Source organism: Leptonychotes weddellii, chromosome 8, assembly GCF_054177405.1.
Source record: "Leptonychotes weddellii isolate Sample4059 chromosome 8, ASM5417740v2, whole genome shotgun sequence".
In the NCBI taxonomy this organism is placed as follows: Eukaryota; Metazoa; Chordata; class Mammalia; order Carnivora; family Phocidae; genus Leptonychotes; species Leptonychotes weddellii.
In genome coordinates, this window is record NC_138376.1 from 109,513,159 (window position 1) to 109,532,689 (window position 19,531).

General features: G+C 36.2%; 2 protein-coding genes across 2 annotated transcripts in view; one reads left to right on the forward strand and one right to left on the reverse strand.

The window, feature by feature from the left end:
• Window positions 1-19,531, reverse strand: part of NMBR (neuromedin B receptor) — a 54,561-nt gene that overhangs the window by 28,367 nt on the left and 6,663 nt on the right. The gene's annotated exons all lie outside the window — the stretch shown is intronic.
• Window positions 2,649-18,602, forward strand: GJE1 (gap junction protein epsilon 1). Its single transcript, XM_081829378.1, has 4 exons — window positions 2,649-2,723; window positions 4,856-4,909; window positions 16,887-17,081; window positions 17,607-18,602. The coding sequence occupies exons 1-4, from the start codon at window positions 2,649-2,651 to the stop codon at window positions 18,000-18,002; spliced, it is 720 nt and encodes a 239-aa protein (XP_081685504.1). The 3' UTR covers window positions 18,003-18,602.

Sequence of the window (19,531 nt, forward strand, 5' to 3'; positions counted from 1 at the left end):
GCCTGGGTGGCTCAGTTGGTTAAGCGACTGCCTTCGGCTCAGGTCATGATCCTGGAGTCCCTGGATCGAGTCCCGCATCGGGCTCCCTGCTCGGCAGGGAGTCTGCTTCTCCCTCTGACCCTCCTCCCTCTCATGCTCTCTGTCTCTCATTCTCTCTGTCTCAAATAAATAAATAAAATCTTTAAAAAAAAAAAAAAGTAAAGGGGTTAGTCTTATAGCCTAAAGTCGTATTTATTTTTCTGTTCTGAAAATGCATTGAATCTCTGAGATTCTGTATGCATAAGAAGACTTCATTAAAAATGCATAAGAAGACTTCATTATTGGGGCGCCTGGGTGGCTCAGTCGTTAAGCATCTGCCTTCAGCTCAGGTCACGATCCCAGGGTCCTGGGATCGAGCCCCACATCGGGCTCCCTGCTCGGTGGGAAGCCTGCTTCTCCCTCTCCCACTCCCTCTGCTTGTGTTCCCTCTTTCGCTGTGTCTCTCTCTGTCAAATAAATAAAATCTTAAAAAAAAAAAGAAGACTTCATTATCAAAAATGGAGTTGGTAATTCAAACTTCCGATTTTGCTGCAACTACTGAGTCATGAAGCACATGAAGAACTTACTGAGTTCATTGACTTTTGACTGTTGGTGAGTTTTATGAAACAGAATGATTTCTTGCAAGAAAAGTTCCTCTCACAAACTTTAGTTGTTTTACAATCTACCTGTGGATCATGTCTGAAGTAATAAAATAATAATAAAAAACAAAACAATATAAAATAGTAATTAATAAAATAAAAATGAAATAATCCCATATATTTTATTAAATGCATTCATTACACTCATTTTTTTCAACTATATACATAGTACAGGTAGAACACCAGGACTGAGGAATCAAACAATGCTAATGTTGCTTATTTTCTTATCCAGAGTATCCAATTATATAACAAGCAGTCAACAGAATCTGGAAGCATCTAAATATCTCTAAACATTCAAATATTTGTCATTTTTGCCTGAATTGTCAATTTTTACTTGAGTGTTTCCTTTTCACATGGAGGTTTTCATATTTCATAAATATAAACATAGCCCAAATATTGAAGTCACTTACACTCTCCAAATGCAAATATATGAATGCTTAACAGATACCTTCCTTTGGCCCAATTCCCTCCAACATTCACATCTTCCTGGCTGTCCCTCTGGATCCCCCAGAGGTTTCTCAGCATGAAGAGCCCAATTATGAAGTAGGAAAGTTTCACTCAAAGCCAATACACGCAGTTACAAAAAGCTCTGGAGAGGTTAAAAGACTGATATGAATTTGGTCCACCGAATATAACCTGCAGCAATATTGCCAGAGAAGACAAGAATTTGAATGAGCCTAGGTTAGAAAAATAAATTACTTTGTCACCTTGAAGGCAATCTCCATGGGTCAAGGTTAAGGTCTTTTTCTTTGGTGTTGTATGGAGAATCATCTCTATTGCTGTTTTTTCCAGATAACTAGGTGGTTTTGAGATTTTTGTGGTCAGTAATCTGATATTTTTTCACAAATTGTCTTTCAGAAAATGGAAAGTGTTCTCATTAGTTGAGTGGGAATGTTTGATCATACTAACAAATGTCTTTCTCAAAATTTATCATAACTTTAAATCAAGGTCAGGGTATTAATAAGACTACTACCTTCCTCATATATATTTTCTGTGTCTGGTCTTGTATTTCTGTATGTATTGAGCTAATGTCAACAGCAGGAGAAAATAACATCTTGGTTCAAGAAATGTAGTCTTGTTAATATTTATTTAGGAAGCACTGATCTGATAAAGATCATCAGTAAACATTCCAGTCAAAAAAACAAAAATGCATTTGTGTCTACAAATATATTTAATTTCCATACCTGAAACTTTAATTCAAGGAGAAAAACAGACTAGCCCTGAAACTAAGGATGGTAGCATAAAACATAATAATTATAAAGGTCATTACAATTTACTGATTAGGGTTTATATGCCAAATATCCAGCTAGACAATCTACGTTCATTATCTCACATATTAGTCTTAGCAATGGTATGAATTTCATATTATTATCCCCATTTTCCAGGGAAGAAAACTAAATCTAGAGAGGTAAAATACTATACCCAAGGTCAGCCAGCTAGACAGTGACAGAAAAGATAACTGAAGTCTGGTGAATCTGTTCATTAAGCCCCGCATTTTGGCAAAGAGCTCCATCTGCATGGATTAAGAGGTACTTTTCCCTACTTCACTTAGAGTCATAGTCTGCTCACCGGTTATTCTAATTTGTTCAAAGATGTTAAGTGGCCTAGTATTAGCCCTGTGCATTGCCAAATGTTTTGAAAATTCAGAGAGAAAATTTGCTGTTAGTTCAGTTGATCAGGGATGGAATCATTGACATAAGAAATGTAAATTTAGCCCCCTAAATGGGTAGGACTTTAGTGGGGAAAATAAACAGTATGGTGGGAAGATAAAATAGGGCATTTTGGAAAATGCAAAGGATCTACATATGGAAAAGAAGGCACATTTGAGGTGTAGGAGATAGTCTGAAGTGGCTGAAGCATAGATTTTTCTAGAAGAATGGGAGAACAGAGTGAAAAAGGCCAACTTACGGAATACTCAAAATGCTAAATTAAGGTGTGTAGTCTATGGTCCTTAAAATTTGGGAAGCAAAGATGATTTTGGACGGAAACAACAAAACCATATATAGAACAATTACTCCAGCTTTGGGTGTAGAAGCGTTTGAGCAGGTAATAGAGCAAGAAGAAGACAGTCTCAAACTATTAATACCAGACCTGAACTGCACTAGTAGAAGTAGAGGAACAGGAGGGGAGAGATATTCAATCACTAGAAAGGCATTATCGTTCTTTCTTTCTATGAATGCTTTTTTTTTTTAAGTTCTTAGTTCTAATATTTGGCATTAAATTAAAACACTGAGCTCTTTTGGAATTTGACATATGGGTAATGGTTGTGAAAAATTATCCAAAGACTTTGAATTATGATTTCACAGAAATGTTAAATCAAAGAAAGAATTTCAATACCCATTGCTCTCTGCAGTATCTTAATCTCACAAAAAAAAATACACTTATCTAAGCACATATGCCCACATCTACACAAAAATTTATCTTCAGCCTAAAATTATTATAAGAAGCTGTACATAGAATATTTGGCTCCAAGGGGGTATGAAGAACTATTAAAATCTTTTTGGATACCAAGAAATTCAAGGATTTCTATACTTAGAGCCTTTTATAAAGGACTCAAGGATAAATTACTGGAACCATACATTCACTAACAGTCTTGAAACGCTCATAGGTTGTTGATGCTTCTGCTTCTGACAAATCAGCAATCAATGGAAGGTCTCTATAGCACATCTGCGATACCATTCAATTCCAAAATGCTCTGTCTACTGACTCCAGGGAATACACCCCAGCAAGGTCCTGCTTTTTCACAAGATCTTTTGTGTCATTTGATAACTGATGAACAATTTTCCTCTGGGTACTATTGAGACATTCTTTTATTTTCTTATCCATTTAAGTTTCTATTAATAATTCAGTGTTACATATTTTTAACAGATCTGTTGGCACAAAATCATCTTTCAGCTTATTGTTACTGTAAATTTTAACTGTTGTTAGCCAAATAACCCCATAATTATTTTCTTTGTCCTTAATACCTTAATATAATTGCTTTTAATAAATTAACTTCTAACATTACCATGATTAATATAATTAGAAACCTGCTACCTCACCCAAAATAAGAAGTCCCATATTAATTTTACAGATAAAAAGTGCTATTAGAAATTTTCAGCACACAACTCATCTTAAGCTATTTGTATCTCAATAACAAACAATAAAAAATGTGATTGGTTTCCACTCACTGGAGTGTCTAAAAATGCTTGTGATGACAAGTTCATTAGATACTCACAGGGCCTTTTAATACCTTGAAAAGTTTATACCCCTAACATATAAAGCTGGAAAAATCACTCCTTCTGAAACTATCAGAGAATATGCGATGGTTTTAGTTCATATGACTCATAAAACTGAAATAATTATAGTTAGTAGCATATTAATAATGTCATCTCACATATGGTTTCATATTTTACTAGCTCCAGTACATTTCCATCCCAAGATCTATATTAACATTTTAAAGATAAATTAGCACATTCCAATACTTAATAAGTAGGAATTCATAGAAAAATAGCCATTAAATTTTCTTTACAAAAAGAAGCAAAGGTGGTTTATATATTAGGTGTTCAAAACAGAGAAAGGCATTAATCAGCTTTCAAAAGCTAAATTTGTCTCAAGCTCATTATTATTCAAAGCAATGAATTTTCCCTGGTAACATGTCACAAAGGGAATAAGGAATGGAAATTCTAATGATAGCCCAGCAATTTAGCACAGGGTTTTAATTCAGTAATCTGGAATTTGTGCACATAAGACTGAATATATGCATTGAAGTTTGATTCTATAAGCATTTCATAAATTAAAGGAATGCTATGTATTTCAAAAATACAAAATATGATTCAACATATACTAAAATTAAGCAGCAATTACGGTACACCTTACCAAACATAGAATCATTAATTTTTCCCACACTAAAGTTTATGACAAAAGTACTGACAATTTCTCAGTATATCCAATGTTGAAAAATTACAACAAATTGATGACTTATGGAACTTATGTTGATGAAAATTGGAGTGAAATCAGGGACAAGCATCAACAAAGAGTAGTACTAAGCATGAGTTTTTTGAGTTTGACTCTATAGCAAATGATTTTACAAAAACCATTTGATGTCAGGCATGTACCTCCCTACAGATACCTGGTTCACAAAAAACAAAAAAATAAAATTTGGCATGCACAAATTTAATAATTCCGTATTTTTTCAGAAAGATGAAAATAACCCTCCAACTAATAAATCTAAAGCATCCAGCTACAGTGCCGTAATGCTCACTAACTCTTTTACCATTTAAATAATTTGAAATCACATGAAAACTTGAACATGTTGAAAGGCTATGTTAATACACCCATATCTGTAGTCATCACTAAGTTACTACTAAGAATATTAATCATGCACACATAGGGGGCGCCTGGGTGGCTGAGTTGGTTAAGCGACTGCCTTCGGCTCAGGTCATGATCCTGGAGTCCCGGGATCGAGTCCCGCATCAGGCTCCCTGCTGAGCAGGGGGTCTGCTTCTCCCTCTGACCCTCTTCCCTCTCGTGCTCTCTGTCTCTCATTCTCTCTCTCAAATAAATAAAATCTTTAAAAAAAAAAAAAAATCATGCGCACATAGCCAATCCTGATGCCAAAGTTTTTCATTTGTCAATGGCAATTTGTGGTAACTTCAAGATAAGAGCCCTCCAAAATCACGTTTATAAGATGCAGGTTATTTCATAATGAAGAAGCCATTCATTGAGAAATTACCATAATATCCCTTAAGGTTTATCTAGGAATCACTCTTAGGAGAAATGCCTATGTTCTAAAGATCTTTTGGGATATAATGACTATTTTATTTTATTTATTTTTTATTTTTTTTTAAAGATTTTATTTATTTATTTGAGAGAGAGAGAATGAGAGACAGGGAGCACGAGAGGGAAGAGGGCAGAGGGAGAAGCAGACCCCCTGCCGAGCAGGGAGCCCAATGCGGGACTCGATCCCGGGACTCCAGGATCATGACCTGAGCCGAAGGCAGTCGCTTAACCAACTGAGCCACCCAGGCGCCCTATAATGACTATTTTAAAAGTGTCAGGGGGCCTAGAAGTCTTTGGGAAGTTAATGCGAATCTGACAGCCAAAAAATATTCCATCTTCTGGCACAGCTGAGGGACAAACACCTAGGCTGCCTCCAGGGCTTTTTTTTTTTTTTTTTTATGTCAGGGGACTAATTGGTCTAACTACTGCCCCCTCTTCTACATTTCCTCCATATATTTCCTTCCTTTTTAAGGTCAGGTGCATCAGGCTTGAGATGTATTCAGGAACACATGCTCAGTTTAAAAAGATAAATATTTCCATGTTCATTTGGGTGGCAGAATGTTGTAGTTAAGACTCACAGGGAAGGGAGGCATAGGAAACCATCTGAGCAGTTATACAGTAACGCTTGCTGTCAATACACCCAATTCAGACGCCTATGTCCGGTCTCAGAGAGCGCGAGAGCAATGGGTTTTTCTGCACTGAGAATACAACATCCTCTCATTTGTGTGTGTTTCACACTCATGTTCCCCAAGCATCTTAGGAACAAATTATGAGATGACAATGTGTATGCAGGAGGTTTACTGAAGAATGCTTTTAAGAATTGACCCCAGAAAGAAATGAGGAAGGCAGGACTGAGCAGACGAAGAAACTCCTGCAAAGCAGTTGCACCTGAAGGTTCCATCATCCCAAACGCTGGGATGCCCTTCAGAGTTGTTCTGAAATAGAATGCGAGCAGACTTTTTAGCTCTTCATCAGCCAGTTTCTGGCTACGTGTCACCCTCTGGGAAGGAACACTTGCTCAGGTGAGACATTTCCCTGCAGCAGAGGGCTATGCTCAGCGAAGGTTGTAACTGGGCCCTGTCAGCAGCCAATATTCCTAGCAGTGGTGGATGGTATGTAGGAAAAGCACCATAGCCTTTATCACACCAGAAAAGGAGATGTGACTCATCTAAATAAGAAGACCTCATCAGGCTTAGCCTTCTGAATCAAGCCAATTCATGGATAGCTTTGGCTGGTGCCCTGAGAGCTGGTCCAGTCAGTTGCAACCAAGTTAATTGGTCTGCTTTCATCCAAATGGTAAAGCGCCAAGAATTTCCAAGGACTCTAGCATGGGTGGGCCTTTCCACTTAAAGGCCTGCAGACTCATCTTCAGTACAACAAATGAACAACTTCTCAAAAACAATCATATCAACAACAACACAATAATGTTTTATGTTAATTTGGTACTTACAGTGCTAGATACTATGTTAAATACATAATCTATCACCCTATGAGGTGGGTATTATTATTATTTTTTGTTATAGATGGGAAATTGAAACCCAGGGAAAAAGCAGAAATGTATCCAATATAACACAACCAATCAGTCACAGAGATTGTAATGAAGCATTTCAGACTCCCTCATGCTAAGCAACTGTACTAAATTATCAACACAGCCTGACTTACTGCTGACCCTAAACTATTTGACCCTCGGATAGAATTCTGTTGACTTCTTAATTTTAAGTGTAAAGTAAGATCTACTGTATTACAAATACTGCAAAATTGAAATTATATTTGCTCAGAGATCCCATGATCTTTACCCTTCAGAACATTATTGAGAATGATGAAACTAGTTTTAAAGGCTTTTGTGTTATAGTAGAAATAGAATAATACAAATTGGATGGGAAAACTAGAAAACTGGACCAAAAAAAGTAGCAATCATTGTAAAATTTGGGGCAGCCATTGGAAAACAAGCAGCACAGTACTGAAGTCACTGAGAAGAGAGAAATAAACCAGGCAAGCTCAGACTGCATGAGCTTATTCCCTAGGGGCAGTTCAGCACCCCTCCCCCCAGTTCAGGAAGTGGAAACCCTAACATTGCTCAGTGGCCTCACTGAATCGAGGAATCAGAAGTCAGTGTTTGAAGAGACAAAATGGCTAGAATTTAGAGGGCAGAGTATTATAGAGCCAGGAGCTAAACAGAGAACTCTAGAGATCAGAGGGGTCCATTTGAGGCTTTGACTGAGTGCAGATCTGCTCATGAATAGAAGAAACTTCTCAAGGTCAGAGAAAACCACCCATAAAGAGTTGAAGTGCAAACTGGGTTGAGAATAGTTTGTGTTTCCTCAGCCAGCGTGGAAAGACTTTGTAATGCAATGTGTACCCTATAGAATACACAGGATACATACATACTTCTTTAGTTATGAGCCTAGATTTGCCTGACTACAAGCTAACCTAAACCCATCTTAACACGCTGAAATCAAACCTGAAGGTATCCAACTGACTCAAGTAGTCTACCTGTGTACCAGGACAAATTCTAATACCAGTGAAAGGAAATCAACAAAATACAGCCACCAACAAAATGTCAGCAATTCAGTTAAAAATTACTAGGCATACAAAAAACAGGAACATATCATTCATAATGAGGAAAAAATTGATCATTAGAATAGACAAAAAAGAAAACAAAACAATTACTAAAATATACCCCATCTACCTTTAAAATGGTAGAGAAAAATATTACATGATGATTGAGAAATAGAAGATTAAAAAAAAAAAAAAAACCCACATTCAACTTGTAGAGCAGGATTGGCCCTAGAAAGGTTGGCAAACTTTTTTTCTTAAACGGCCAGATGGTAAATATTTTAGGTTTATGGGCCGTATGACCTCCGTTGCAACTACTCTGACCTTGTAGCACAGACAATACATAAATGAATGGGCGTGGCTATGTTGCAGTAAAACCTTATTTTACAAAAGGGGTGGCTGATCCATGGGCTACAGTTCACTGACTTTTGTCCTAGAGATAAATATACAATATCACAGATGAAAAATGCCCTGAGTAGGACTAACTTCAGATGAGACCCTGTAGAAGAAAATATCAGTGACATTAACATAAGAACTATTCACAATGAGAAGAAACATTTAGAGAGAGGATCAGGTACCATATAAAGCACTCTAGCACCTATGTAATTGGAGTTTCAGAATAAAAGGGGAAAAGGACAGAAAGATATTTGAAGAAATAATGGCTGATTTTTCCCCCAAATTTGTTGAAAACAAATCCACAGATCCAGAGAGCTCAACAAATCCCAGCAGTTGAGGAAAATGAGGCTTTGTGTTGTTAGCTAATTTTCCTGAGGCATTTTCATCACAAGCTGTGATTCAAATCTATGTTTGCTGATTCAAGAACCCACGTTTTGACCTATTTGGTGTACTTCCTCTCAAGTTTGATACAATGAGTCTAGTCTCCGTAATGAGAGCAAAAGTAGTATTTATTGAGAAATCAACTAACTAGTGTCAGGCATTGTGCTAGATATTACCTCATATATTCTCTCATTTAATTACAGCAGCTACTGGGTAAGAGTTATTTTCCCCACTTTACAATTAGAAAAACTAAAACTTGCAGAGTTAACACAGAATGTTTAAATAACAACCCTAATGGTAGAAAAAGACACAAATTCAGGTCTTCTCGATTTATAGACTGTATTCCCCTATGGGGCTTGACTGTATGGATGAAACATCTGAAAAAGAAATAAGGCATATGTGTTATATAACTAGAAACCATGCAATATAGGCATATTGGAAATAGGAAATGCACAAACTCATTGATGAAGATGAAAAATGAGGCCTTCAATTTAACCATTAGGTCAAGCAATTATGGTAACATACAAATTACTCACAGTAAATCTCACAGCAAGTATAATAGCTCCAACTATGGTTATAAGACTTAGAATCATAAAACCATAGAATTGTGAAATTATTGATTGCGGAATCCAGCCTATTCCTTTTGGAGAAATGGAAATGCAACCCAGGAAGTTAAATCATTTGCCTAAAATAACATGATTGGTTATTGATCCTTTCTGCTAAGGCATCCCCAGTTCCATTCCAGAGAATATAAATTATTCATGCAGAAAGACAAACCCAATTTTGGCAGGTCAGAGATTTCAGTGAGATGCGAATTGGTTAAGGATTGTGATTTATGAATTGAGGCACCTGTCCAGATTGCCTTATCTCGGCTGTCCTTCTGCGAAATCTACTACTGGGAGTACCTAAATTGATCTCTATTTCATCCCACTCAACAGTCATTGGATATCTCATGAGAGGAGAGTAAATTACTGTACCACAATACAAAACTCTGAGAATCAAAGGAGGAAACTTATAGAGATTATTTCTCCTTGTTTGCCAGATGTAAAATAAGCCAAGATAGTTTGTGACCGTACTCTGAAGGATAACTATAAATCATGCTTTATTTCAAACAAATTATCAGCATGATAAACGTCAGTCACATATATTTATACATTCATACACACATGCTCTGCTATAAACCCAGTGAAGGCAGGAGCTATATTATTCTCACACATTTCCAACAATGTACATAGCAGCTAATATTTTAGGTACTCAGTATTTACTGGGTGAATGAAAAAAATGAAGGTGAATAAGCACAAACATGTAAAAAAACATAGCTCTAAAACAATACCTATGACTAGGTTTAAAGTATTAATTTAGAACAGATTGCAAATAGTAATAATGAAAAAATATTTATGGGTTGATATGTGTTAGCCATCCTGACTAGTGCTTTTCTACACTGTTATTTCATTTGATCCTATCTTGAGTTCTGTGCAAAATTAGAGGTTTATCCCCTTTCCGGGCTAGACCACACAGGTCTTAAATGTTTTTAATCTCAGAAATTTTAGGACTCCAAGAATATCTGGCAAAAGATTATACATGACTCCCGTAGTTTAGAGCAGGACCGGAAAATAGTAGTAATCAATAAATGTCAGCAATTTGTGTATGCATTTGTGTGCGTGTGTGTGTGTGTGAAAGCAGTAGTAGTAATAGTAATAACAGTAGTAGTAGAAAAAGATCTGAACCTGTTTTTACTCCTCTGCTGAAGTTAAAAGCTTTAAGCAAGTTTGAGCAAGCGAGCCTCAAATTTTGGGCCATTTACTCAGGAAACTGATGGAGGTGACTGGGTCATTTTAAAATCTTTGGAGCTGGGACAGCAGAGTTATGTTTTAGTGATTAAATTTACTCAAAGCTTCCCTGGGCTTCAATCCCACTAGTCTTGGCATCTTAGTAGACTTTAAAGGAAGAGAAACTCCTTCCCAAAAAAGATTAAACAGAGACAGAGGAGAAACATTGAAAATAGACATGCATATTTCAAAGTTACTGAAAGAATAAATCTTAAAAGTTCTTATCACAAGAAAAAAAATTTTGTAACTATGGATGGCAACAAATGTTAACTAGATTTACCATGGTGATCATATTGCAACATAGACAAATAACAAATCATTACATTGTACACCTGAAACCAACATAACGTTATATGTCAATTAAACATCAACAAATTTTTTTTTTAAAAAGTGGGATTTCCATGTTATTCATTCTTCCCAAAAATGTTCTTCATGGCCAATACAAATGTTCTTTATGTTGAAGAAAGCAGTGACTCTTACTTGCTTAAAGTGGATTATTAATTGAATATTCTATAGTCTGCATAACTAAGAAAAATTAATAGAAAATAACGGATGATTTGGGGTCTCATTAAGCACAGGAAGAATGTTTTCCCAAATACTTTAATAATCCTCATACAACAACTCTGTGAGGTAAATACTGCCATCATCCCCAGTTGGAGAAACTGAGATTCAGAGATGGTAAATAATTTTCCCGAGATCTCAGATCTAACCAAGTGGTAAAACTGGTGTTCAAACATAGGTTTTTTGATTCCAGAGCCCATATGGTCTGCCCTCCTCACATGGATACCAAATGAGAAAGAAATTTAGCTGACTTCATTTCTGTGGAGTCCTTCACATTTCTCAAGTACTCCCCTGGCACGTATTATACTGGGTTAGTTCTCTGCTTGGCTTTTCCTCTTCACATTGAGATCAGGCCAGGAGCATGGGAAAATGGCCAGCCTCCACAGCACCAATAACCTCTGAGCTTTTTGCAGGAGAAAATAAGAAAGTCTGGACTTACTCCCCCCTAATTCCTCATGTTTCAGGGTCCTAACAATCAGCCTAATAATATTCTCATGTGCCTACAGCTCACCAGTTAACAACAAGCAATTCATTCACTATCTTTCACTACCTGGTTTTGCCATCTACTAACTGTAACTTAAACTCTCTAGGCTTTGTCTGTAAAATAGACCTATAAGAGAACATATATCACAGAGTTGTAAGAATTCAGGGAGATAATTTATTTAAAATACTTAATAGCAAATAGAAACCATTCCATAGGCTAATATATTATTATTGGATTTTTATTATAGGAGAGTATTTTCCCATTTGCTCTCGTTCTTCTCACATCCTTTTCATATCAGGAAAGAAAGGCTCAGTGGACAGCATACAAGCAGGCCCCAAACTTTAGTTTTAATTAACTGATTCTCTAGGAAGAATGCACATATCCTTGATCTCCAAATTGCATTATGAAGCAAGCAAGATTCTTGAATATTAGATTTCCTCACTTAATTACCCCAGTCATGGGGTTGATTGTAAAATCACTACACATTCTTCACATTTCCACGTACCTGCCATTGGAATGTAACTTCAGATCTTCCTACCAAGAGCTGGAATCCACCCAAGGTTGCCATGAGACTTGCTTTGGCTAGTTGGACCTTAGCAACTCTGAAGCAAGCAGAGGCTTGAAAAGCTCTTGCACTTTTGGCTTTTTCAACTCTCTGTTTTGGAAATTCTGTAATTCCCACCACAAGCAGAAGTCTGGGCCAGTCTCCAGAATGACAAGAGACATGTGCCTTAGTCACCCCGATCACTCTGGTCCAAGTCTGCCAACCTCCAGACATGTGAGTTAAGTCATCCTGGATAATCCACCTGGCAGCTGACCTGTTGACTAACCACATATGCACTCAAGAACCCAACAGAGATCACTAAGCCAGTCCAGACAAGGAGAAATAACCTCCTAAACCATGAGCAAAATAAATGCTTTCTACTTTGGCCATTAAATTTGAGAGTGGCTTGTTATGAAAAAATTCTTAACTGATACAGATATTGGTACCAAGGATCAGGCACTACTAGAACAAAACCCTAAAAATGTGGCATCATCTTTGGAACAAGGCAGTAGGCAAAAGGTGAAAAGGTAACAAAGAAACTATTACCAAAGGCAGGAAAAGCAATGTGAAACTATTAGTGGAAGCTGGAAAAGCATTGAGAAAACAACTGTAGCAGGTTGGAAATATGGTGACTCATATGATATAATACGAAGACAATCAGCACAATAGTCACCTGAAATAACATGAAAGATAAAAAACATACTAATGAAAATTTGACTCTGGCTAAGAAGCAATTCAGAAAGAACTCTAGAAGTTAACAGTTTGGTACTCCTAGCCACATTTGATAAGGTATAAGAAGAGAGTGATGACCTAGTGAAGGGACCTAGAGATGAGATTGCAGGCAAAATTTGGGGAAAATACAGAGGAATCAGGACTTGCAACATGGGAATTCTTTTTGGTTTGTTTGTTTATCATTTCTAGTGTCCCTGGCATGTAAAAATTCCTAAAGCAAATCAATAGTATGACTATAACATCCTTCGGTAAAACTCAAAATATTTAAGACATGACTAATGACCATCCCAATTAGACCAAAGCTATTAAAAATCTTTAAAAGCATGGTCTCAGAGAAGCTTAATCCTTTCTTTAAAACAATTGTGGGTATAACTTTTTTCAAACTAAGTGCATTAAAACTGATATATTGGAAACTAAAAAAGTGATTAAGAGAGTTGTACCAGCAAACAAAACAAACAAAAGCAAAACAACTACTAGTTCGAATCAAATGGATATTAGTCAAACTAAAAAAAGACTTCTGGCCCTCCAAATTTCTGCAGAAAGCAGTCTGAGGAAAATATTCAGCTTCAAATGCAACCATTTTTTGATGAAAGTGGTCATATATTTTCAGCAAAGAACACAGAGGATGGAGCCACAGACTATTGACAACAATGCACCAGGAAACCACTTCAATTAAGAAGTACAGTACAGTAGACTGGGAAGCATCTTTCAAGGAGTAGCACTATGCCTTAATCATGGGATATTCTCTGCCTTCAGAATAGGGAGAACTGGCATTACGTCCTATGCAAAATTTCAGAATTGCTATGGGCCAGTGAGCAGTGTGCCTCCTGCTCTTCCACTTTGGAAGTGGAGGTGTCTGTTAGAGTCATCCTATCCCTGTATCACTACTGTGCATTAACGTTGTGTGGAAGATAACTTTTCCTTTTGTTTCATTAGATTCTAGATCACAAGGAGCCACATATCAACCACATCCAGATTTGCACATGAAGCAAATCACAAAACCTTGAACTCCAACCCTAATTAGAGCATTTGATAAGACTTTCACCATTCTGGAATGAGGGTGAAAACATGTGCGAGAGATATGAATATATGTGATCAGAGGACATATTGTGACAGAATATAAAATTAGTCACAAATTTTTCCTATTTCTGTACCTATACCTCTGCAATGTGCCTGCAGATCCGTCAAGAGGTAGTAGCTATTTCTCGAATCTGGGTTGGCGGTATAACTTACTTTGTCTAATGTAACATTAGCAAACATGAAGCAAGCAGAGGACTAAATAATGCTTGCATATTGGGGATTGTCCTCTTTTGCTGCTTCTGGTACCCTCAGCTGTTAGCATGTAAAGAAACTCAGGTTGTCATCCTAATTAACAGCCCTACCAATTGCTAAACATGTGAGGCCCAAGTCACTAGAGCCACTGTCTTAGCTGGTGACTTTACCTTACGTTTGGAAGGCAAAACTGGGCATTCATCATTTACTTCTTAGCATTTTCCCCTTGGAAGCCAGTTGTCCATAGAGATCAGCAGGTCTACTCTGCTCTTCTCATGCAAAAATCTTAAAGAGGCAGGGAGGCACTCCATGTGGGAAAGGCAGCCGTGATACAGCATTGACGAGGCCTGCAGCTGTGTCTGCCTCAGAATCACACTTTCCCAAAGAGATAAACCACATCCCTCTTCCAACATAATCTTTATGGTAATAAGAGTATAATAAGGGTGATATTTTGGCCTCCATGTGCTTTATCCTTTTGTCTTATGACTTGATTGCATCATAACCTATAAAGGGAAGAGCAGTATTATTTATCTGGTCCCTCATAGATCCCAACAATGAAAATGATACTGTGTTTCTCCCATCTACACATGCAATTAAGGTTCAAGCTAATTTTGTTCATCTCTGAAAAAACACAGGAAGACTTTGATGATTTTTACATGTCTCACCATGGTATATAATGGTCTAAACAAACACATTCATTTTTGCACATGGTAGAAGTCAAAGCAAGATTCCTGCCATGCAAAAGATAGTTTGGCTTTTGGATACCCCTTCATAGAAACTGATACATAGCAAACCTGGAATTCTGTTTCTGAGAAGATGAGAATATACAGCAATTTCTCTCATCCAACAGCTCTGAGAGAACATTACATTGTTTATTTTCCCTATCCAGTACAAGACCCTTATTCAACAAGGCCACTGCCCCATGCCCATTGGCTATAATTGCACGTGTTATACAATCACTTCTCTGCTTGCTAAGCAGTGAAGTTGTCAAGAGTTACAACTTTCCCAGATCACAAACAAAACTAAGATGAGGAAGGCAGGTGAAGAAGCAGATTTGATCCACCATTGGCTGTATGGAAGTATAGTGGGTAGAAGATATTATACAGATGTATCATTTGGAAGGCATCTCCTTGTCTGTTCTGGTCCCTGCTGATCCCAGCACTCATAACAATGTCTAGCACTTGATGTATTTATTGAAGGACAAAAAAAGGGAAGGCAGGATTGTTCACATGATTTGTGCTGATCCTGGTCTCATCTTGGTTGGCAGGACACTATCTTTTCACTCAGAATAGAGATCTAACTGCAGATTTTTCCACGTCCACAGTAAGCATTCAGCAAAAAGACAAACATAGCAACATATCCATAATATTCGATGCTGTAATCGCTGTCATAACCTGTGTTACAGTTTCTTAAATGTCCCAGAAATTAGTCCTATTCCATAAAAGTAAACAAGAAAGAGTCAGGAATATTTCCCGTGTAATTATCTTTTCAGACATACCTAAATGGTGGGTGGGGGGGGAAGATCACTGGAAATTTTGGAGAAAACTCTAAGCTTAAGAATCCACTGATTTACATATAGGCAATGCTCAGGTAGTTGAGAGGCACTGAGTGCTCAGAGCCCTTGTTGGACTGGCCTCTTGCTTTGCTGGCACTCCTGTCTGTCTGGCTGGCTCTGCTGACGGTGTAAGTAAAGGGATTATTACATTGACCACATGCCCTCTGCTTTTCTTTGTTTTTGTTTTGTTTTGTTTTGGGACAGAGATAGGAAAGTTGACTGGGGCCCCAGAGATCTATGAAAAAAAAAAAAAGAAAAGAAAAGGAGGAGGGGAGAGAAATTTGCAGGGATAAGTGTTTTCTGCTGTAAGAGTCATGAGAGAATATGAGTTTTATTCTGGCAGAAGCGAAGTGGCAATGTGGGTCAAGAATTAACCCGCAGGGATGCCAGGATAACAGCTCCTGAGATATGTCTCTAAATTACATCAAAAACGTCTATGAAGGATGTGTAAGTATTATACAAACAAACAAACAAAAAACAATTGTTTGAGTCTTGTCTTGTATTTTAACCTGATTTCATAAGTGTTGATGAATAAGAACCTCTACATATATGGAGAATAATATAAATATCAACCGTATACTTCAGAATATTCTGAATTTAAAACTATAACTAGAATAATTCAGGAAGTACTTTTAGCTGTTAGTGTTTTAAAGTAGCTCACTCTCTTCTCAATCTGATAATTAAGAAGTGGAAAATAAGCTGTAATGACAATTAAATAAACATCATTTGGTTGTTAAGATACTGTGCATACCAATGAATTTAATATTAGATTTGTTATCTAATTTTCTAAAAGAGGTCCTAGATATTTTAAGATTCTCTTGATTTTATTGCAAAAGGATTACAGGGGTAGGAAGGATAGTCATTGAATTCAGAGCTTTTTAAATATTTCCAAGATTATACATTTGATTAGCAACATGTCCCTATTTGACTGTTGCATTTCATACTTTCGGAGTGCAAAGTGGTGAGCAATCTCATGATGCAGAATTTGCATTGGGCTTAATGAGGTCTAAAGTTCTATCTTGCTTCAAAAATTCATGAATCTTAAATATTTTAAAATGTGAAAATGAAAACATCCTTTAAAATGTACTTCTTTAATGTTTGTTTTCAAAACGCCTTTTTCTCCTAAAACCATTAACAGGTGAAGCCTCCAACCGTGATCGGTCAATTCCACACCCTTTTCTTTGGATCAGTAAGAATGTTCTTCCTTGGGGTGTTAGGTTTTGCAGTCTATGGGAATGAGGCTTTGCACTTCAGTTGTGATCCAGACAAAAGAGAAATAAATCTCTTCTGTTACAATCAGTTTAGGCCAATCACTCCACAAGTAAGTTTTTCTGTGTGCACGTAAACCTTCCCCTATGCCAGATAAAAATTGTTTTCTTTTTAAATGTACAATAATGTCATAATAAGATGAAGAATACCCTAACAGGTATTATTTCTAGAATTATTACTTGTTCTCTAACTGGCTATATATTTCACGTAAATTAATTTTAGTTGGTCAAGAGTTTCTTCCATCTCCACAATTCTGTTATCTATTGATGTTAGTATTATACTCTAGGCCTGTAATTAGAAAATGGAAATTGGGTAGCTACTAGAATAAAATACTTCATTATTATTCATAATTGGTAAGTGAGGACAGCAAAATAGGAATACATTTTTACAGTTACTAAAATTTAAAATTTTAAACATCTTAGTAATTAAATATGCTCAACATTACTATCTTCATTATATTATTTTTATTGCTCATAAGACTTACGGAACGTAGAATTGTTAAGTTTGCCTCTGTTGAGAGTCAGTCTCTTTCATGTGTTTTTGGTAATATGTTGGCTGATTTGACTAAGATATTTCTGACATGCTTTAGGTGTTCTGGGCCTTACAACTAGTGATTGTCCTGGTTCCTGGAGCTATTTTCCATCTTTATGCTGCATGTAAAAGCATCAATCAAGAATGCATTCTTCAAAAGCCTATCTACACTGTGATTTATATCCTCTCTGTTTTATTAAGAATTAGTCTAGAGGTGATAGCATTTTGGCTTCAGATTCACCTCTTTGGTTTCCAAGTTAAACCCCTCTACCTGTGTGATGCTGGATCTCTCGGGAAAAAATTTACTGTTATAAAATGCATGGTGCCAGAACACTTTGAGAAGACCATTTTTCTCATTGCGATGTATACATTTACTGTGATTACAGTAATATTATGTGTTGCTGAAGTTTTTGAGATCATATTTAGAAGATTTTGCTTTCTAATCAGGCAATGACCAAAAGGGTAATTACCTACTGTCATGCCACAATTCTTTATCAATCATTTTTTTTTAGTTTCATCTTATTCAGTGAGTATCTCAATTTCAAACATAAATATCTGTTCTTTAAACTTACTTCAGTGTGTCTGAACTTCATGTCTAATATAAAATATTATACTAAGTTCTAAGGCAGGTATTCTCGAACAAACATTTCATTTTATTTTAATTTTGTCATGTAGTAGAAAATACATACAGAACTAATGTTAACTCTTTTTTAAATAGTACTTTTACAGAGTTCTCTCACACAAAACATCTTAAATAATCACAGTATTTTGTGGCCAGAGAAACTTTTATTATCTCTTTTACACAGAGTGGAAAATTGAGTCTCAGGGAGGTAAATATATATGCCCAAAGTCATATAACCACATTAGAATTCAGATCTCCTAAATGTAAAGGCTGAACCCTTTTGGCTAAACTTTGAGGGTGTAATTATACTTGCATTCATATAAAATGTAACTTAAGCACAAAAGTTGTAAATTAATTATTAAGAGTCATTCTATAGTTTGATCACTAACTTAAAGAAATGAAATAATTACATTTTTAGCATTATACTGTTTTCTTGACATTTTTAACATTAAATGATATGGTAATATAGCCACCAAATAAATTTAAAATGCTATGGCAAATATTGTGAATGGTTTCCTTGTTTCTTGTTGAAAAAAAAAAAAAACACCTCTCACAGATATCCTAACAACTATAGCTTTTATGTTCAAGATTATTGAACTGAAAAACTATATATTAAATTATACTTCCTGAAGAGCTATGAAATTATTTCAGAAAAACTTTTATCAGTTCAGTGTATTCTTCTGTCTCACCAATAATCACCTTTATTTGATATCATTTAAAATCTTTATGACTGCCTTGTACCGAGGCCTTATTAGTAGAGTATAGTCAGTCAAATACTGAGATTTTCAATTTTTTCTTAAGCATTATTCAGCCTATGTTTAATATTATGAATTTCTAGATTTAGGATTTTAAATCATTGAGGCTTTCTCCACATAGAAAGCATAGGAAAAGGGCCAACTTATTTTCATTCAACAAAGAGCTGTTAAGTATCTGTTATTCAATATACACTGTACTAAGAGTTCATAGACAAAGATAACTAAGATTTAGTACCTTTATGAGATATTGAGTGAGTAGTCCAGTGGCAACTTAAAGAGTGGAGGCTGTGGGGATAGCCCACCCTGAAAGGAAGGAGTATTTATTCAGTCTTTGTTTAGAATCACTGGCCCTATGTGCTAAGAAACAGCAACAATGTTTAGTCCACTTTATTATTATTTTTAAATTCTCTATAGATAGCCCACTTTTTATTGCCTGCACCCAGGGTGGATTGCTTTCACCAATCCTCCCACAAACACAAACATGTTTATCTTGGATCTATTCTCCTGCACCTTTGGAAGTAAATTTTTTATTCGATGCCAGACATTGTGTGTTTTACCTTGTTGGATGAGGGATATTATTTTCTTCTCATGAATATTCTTAAACTT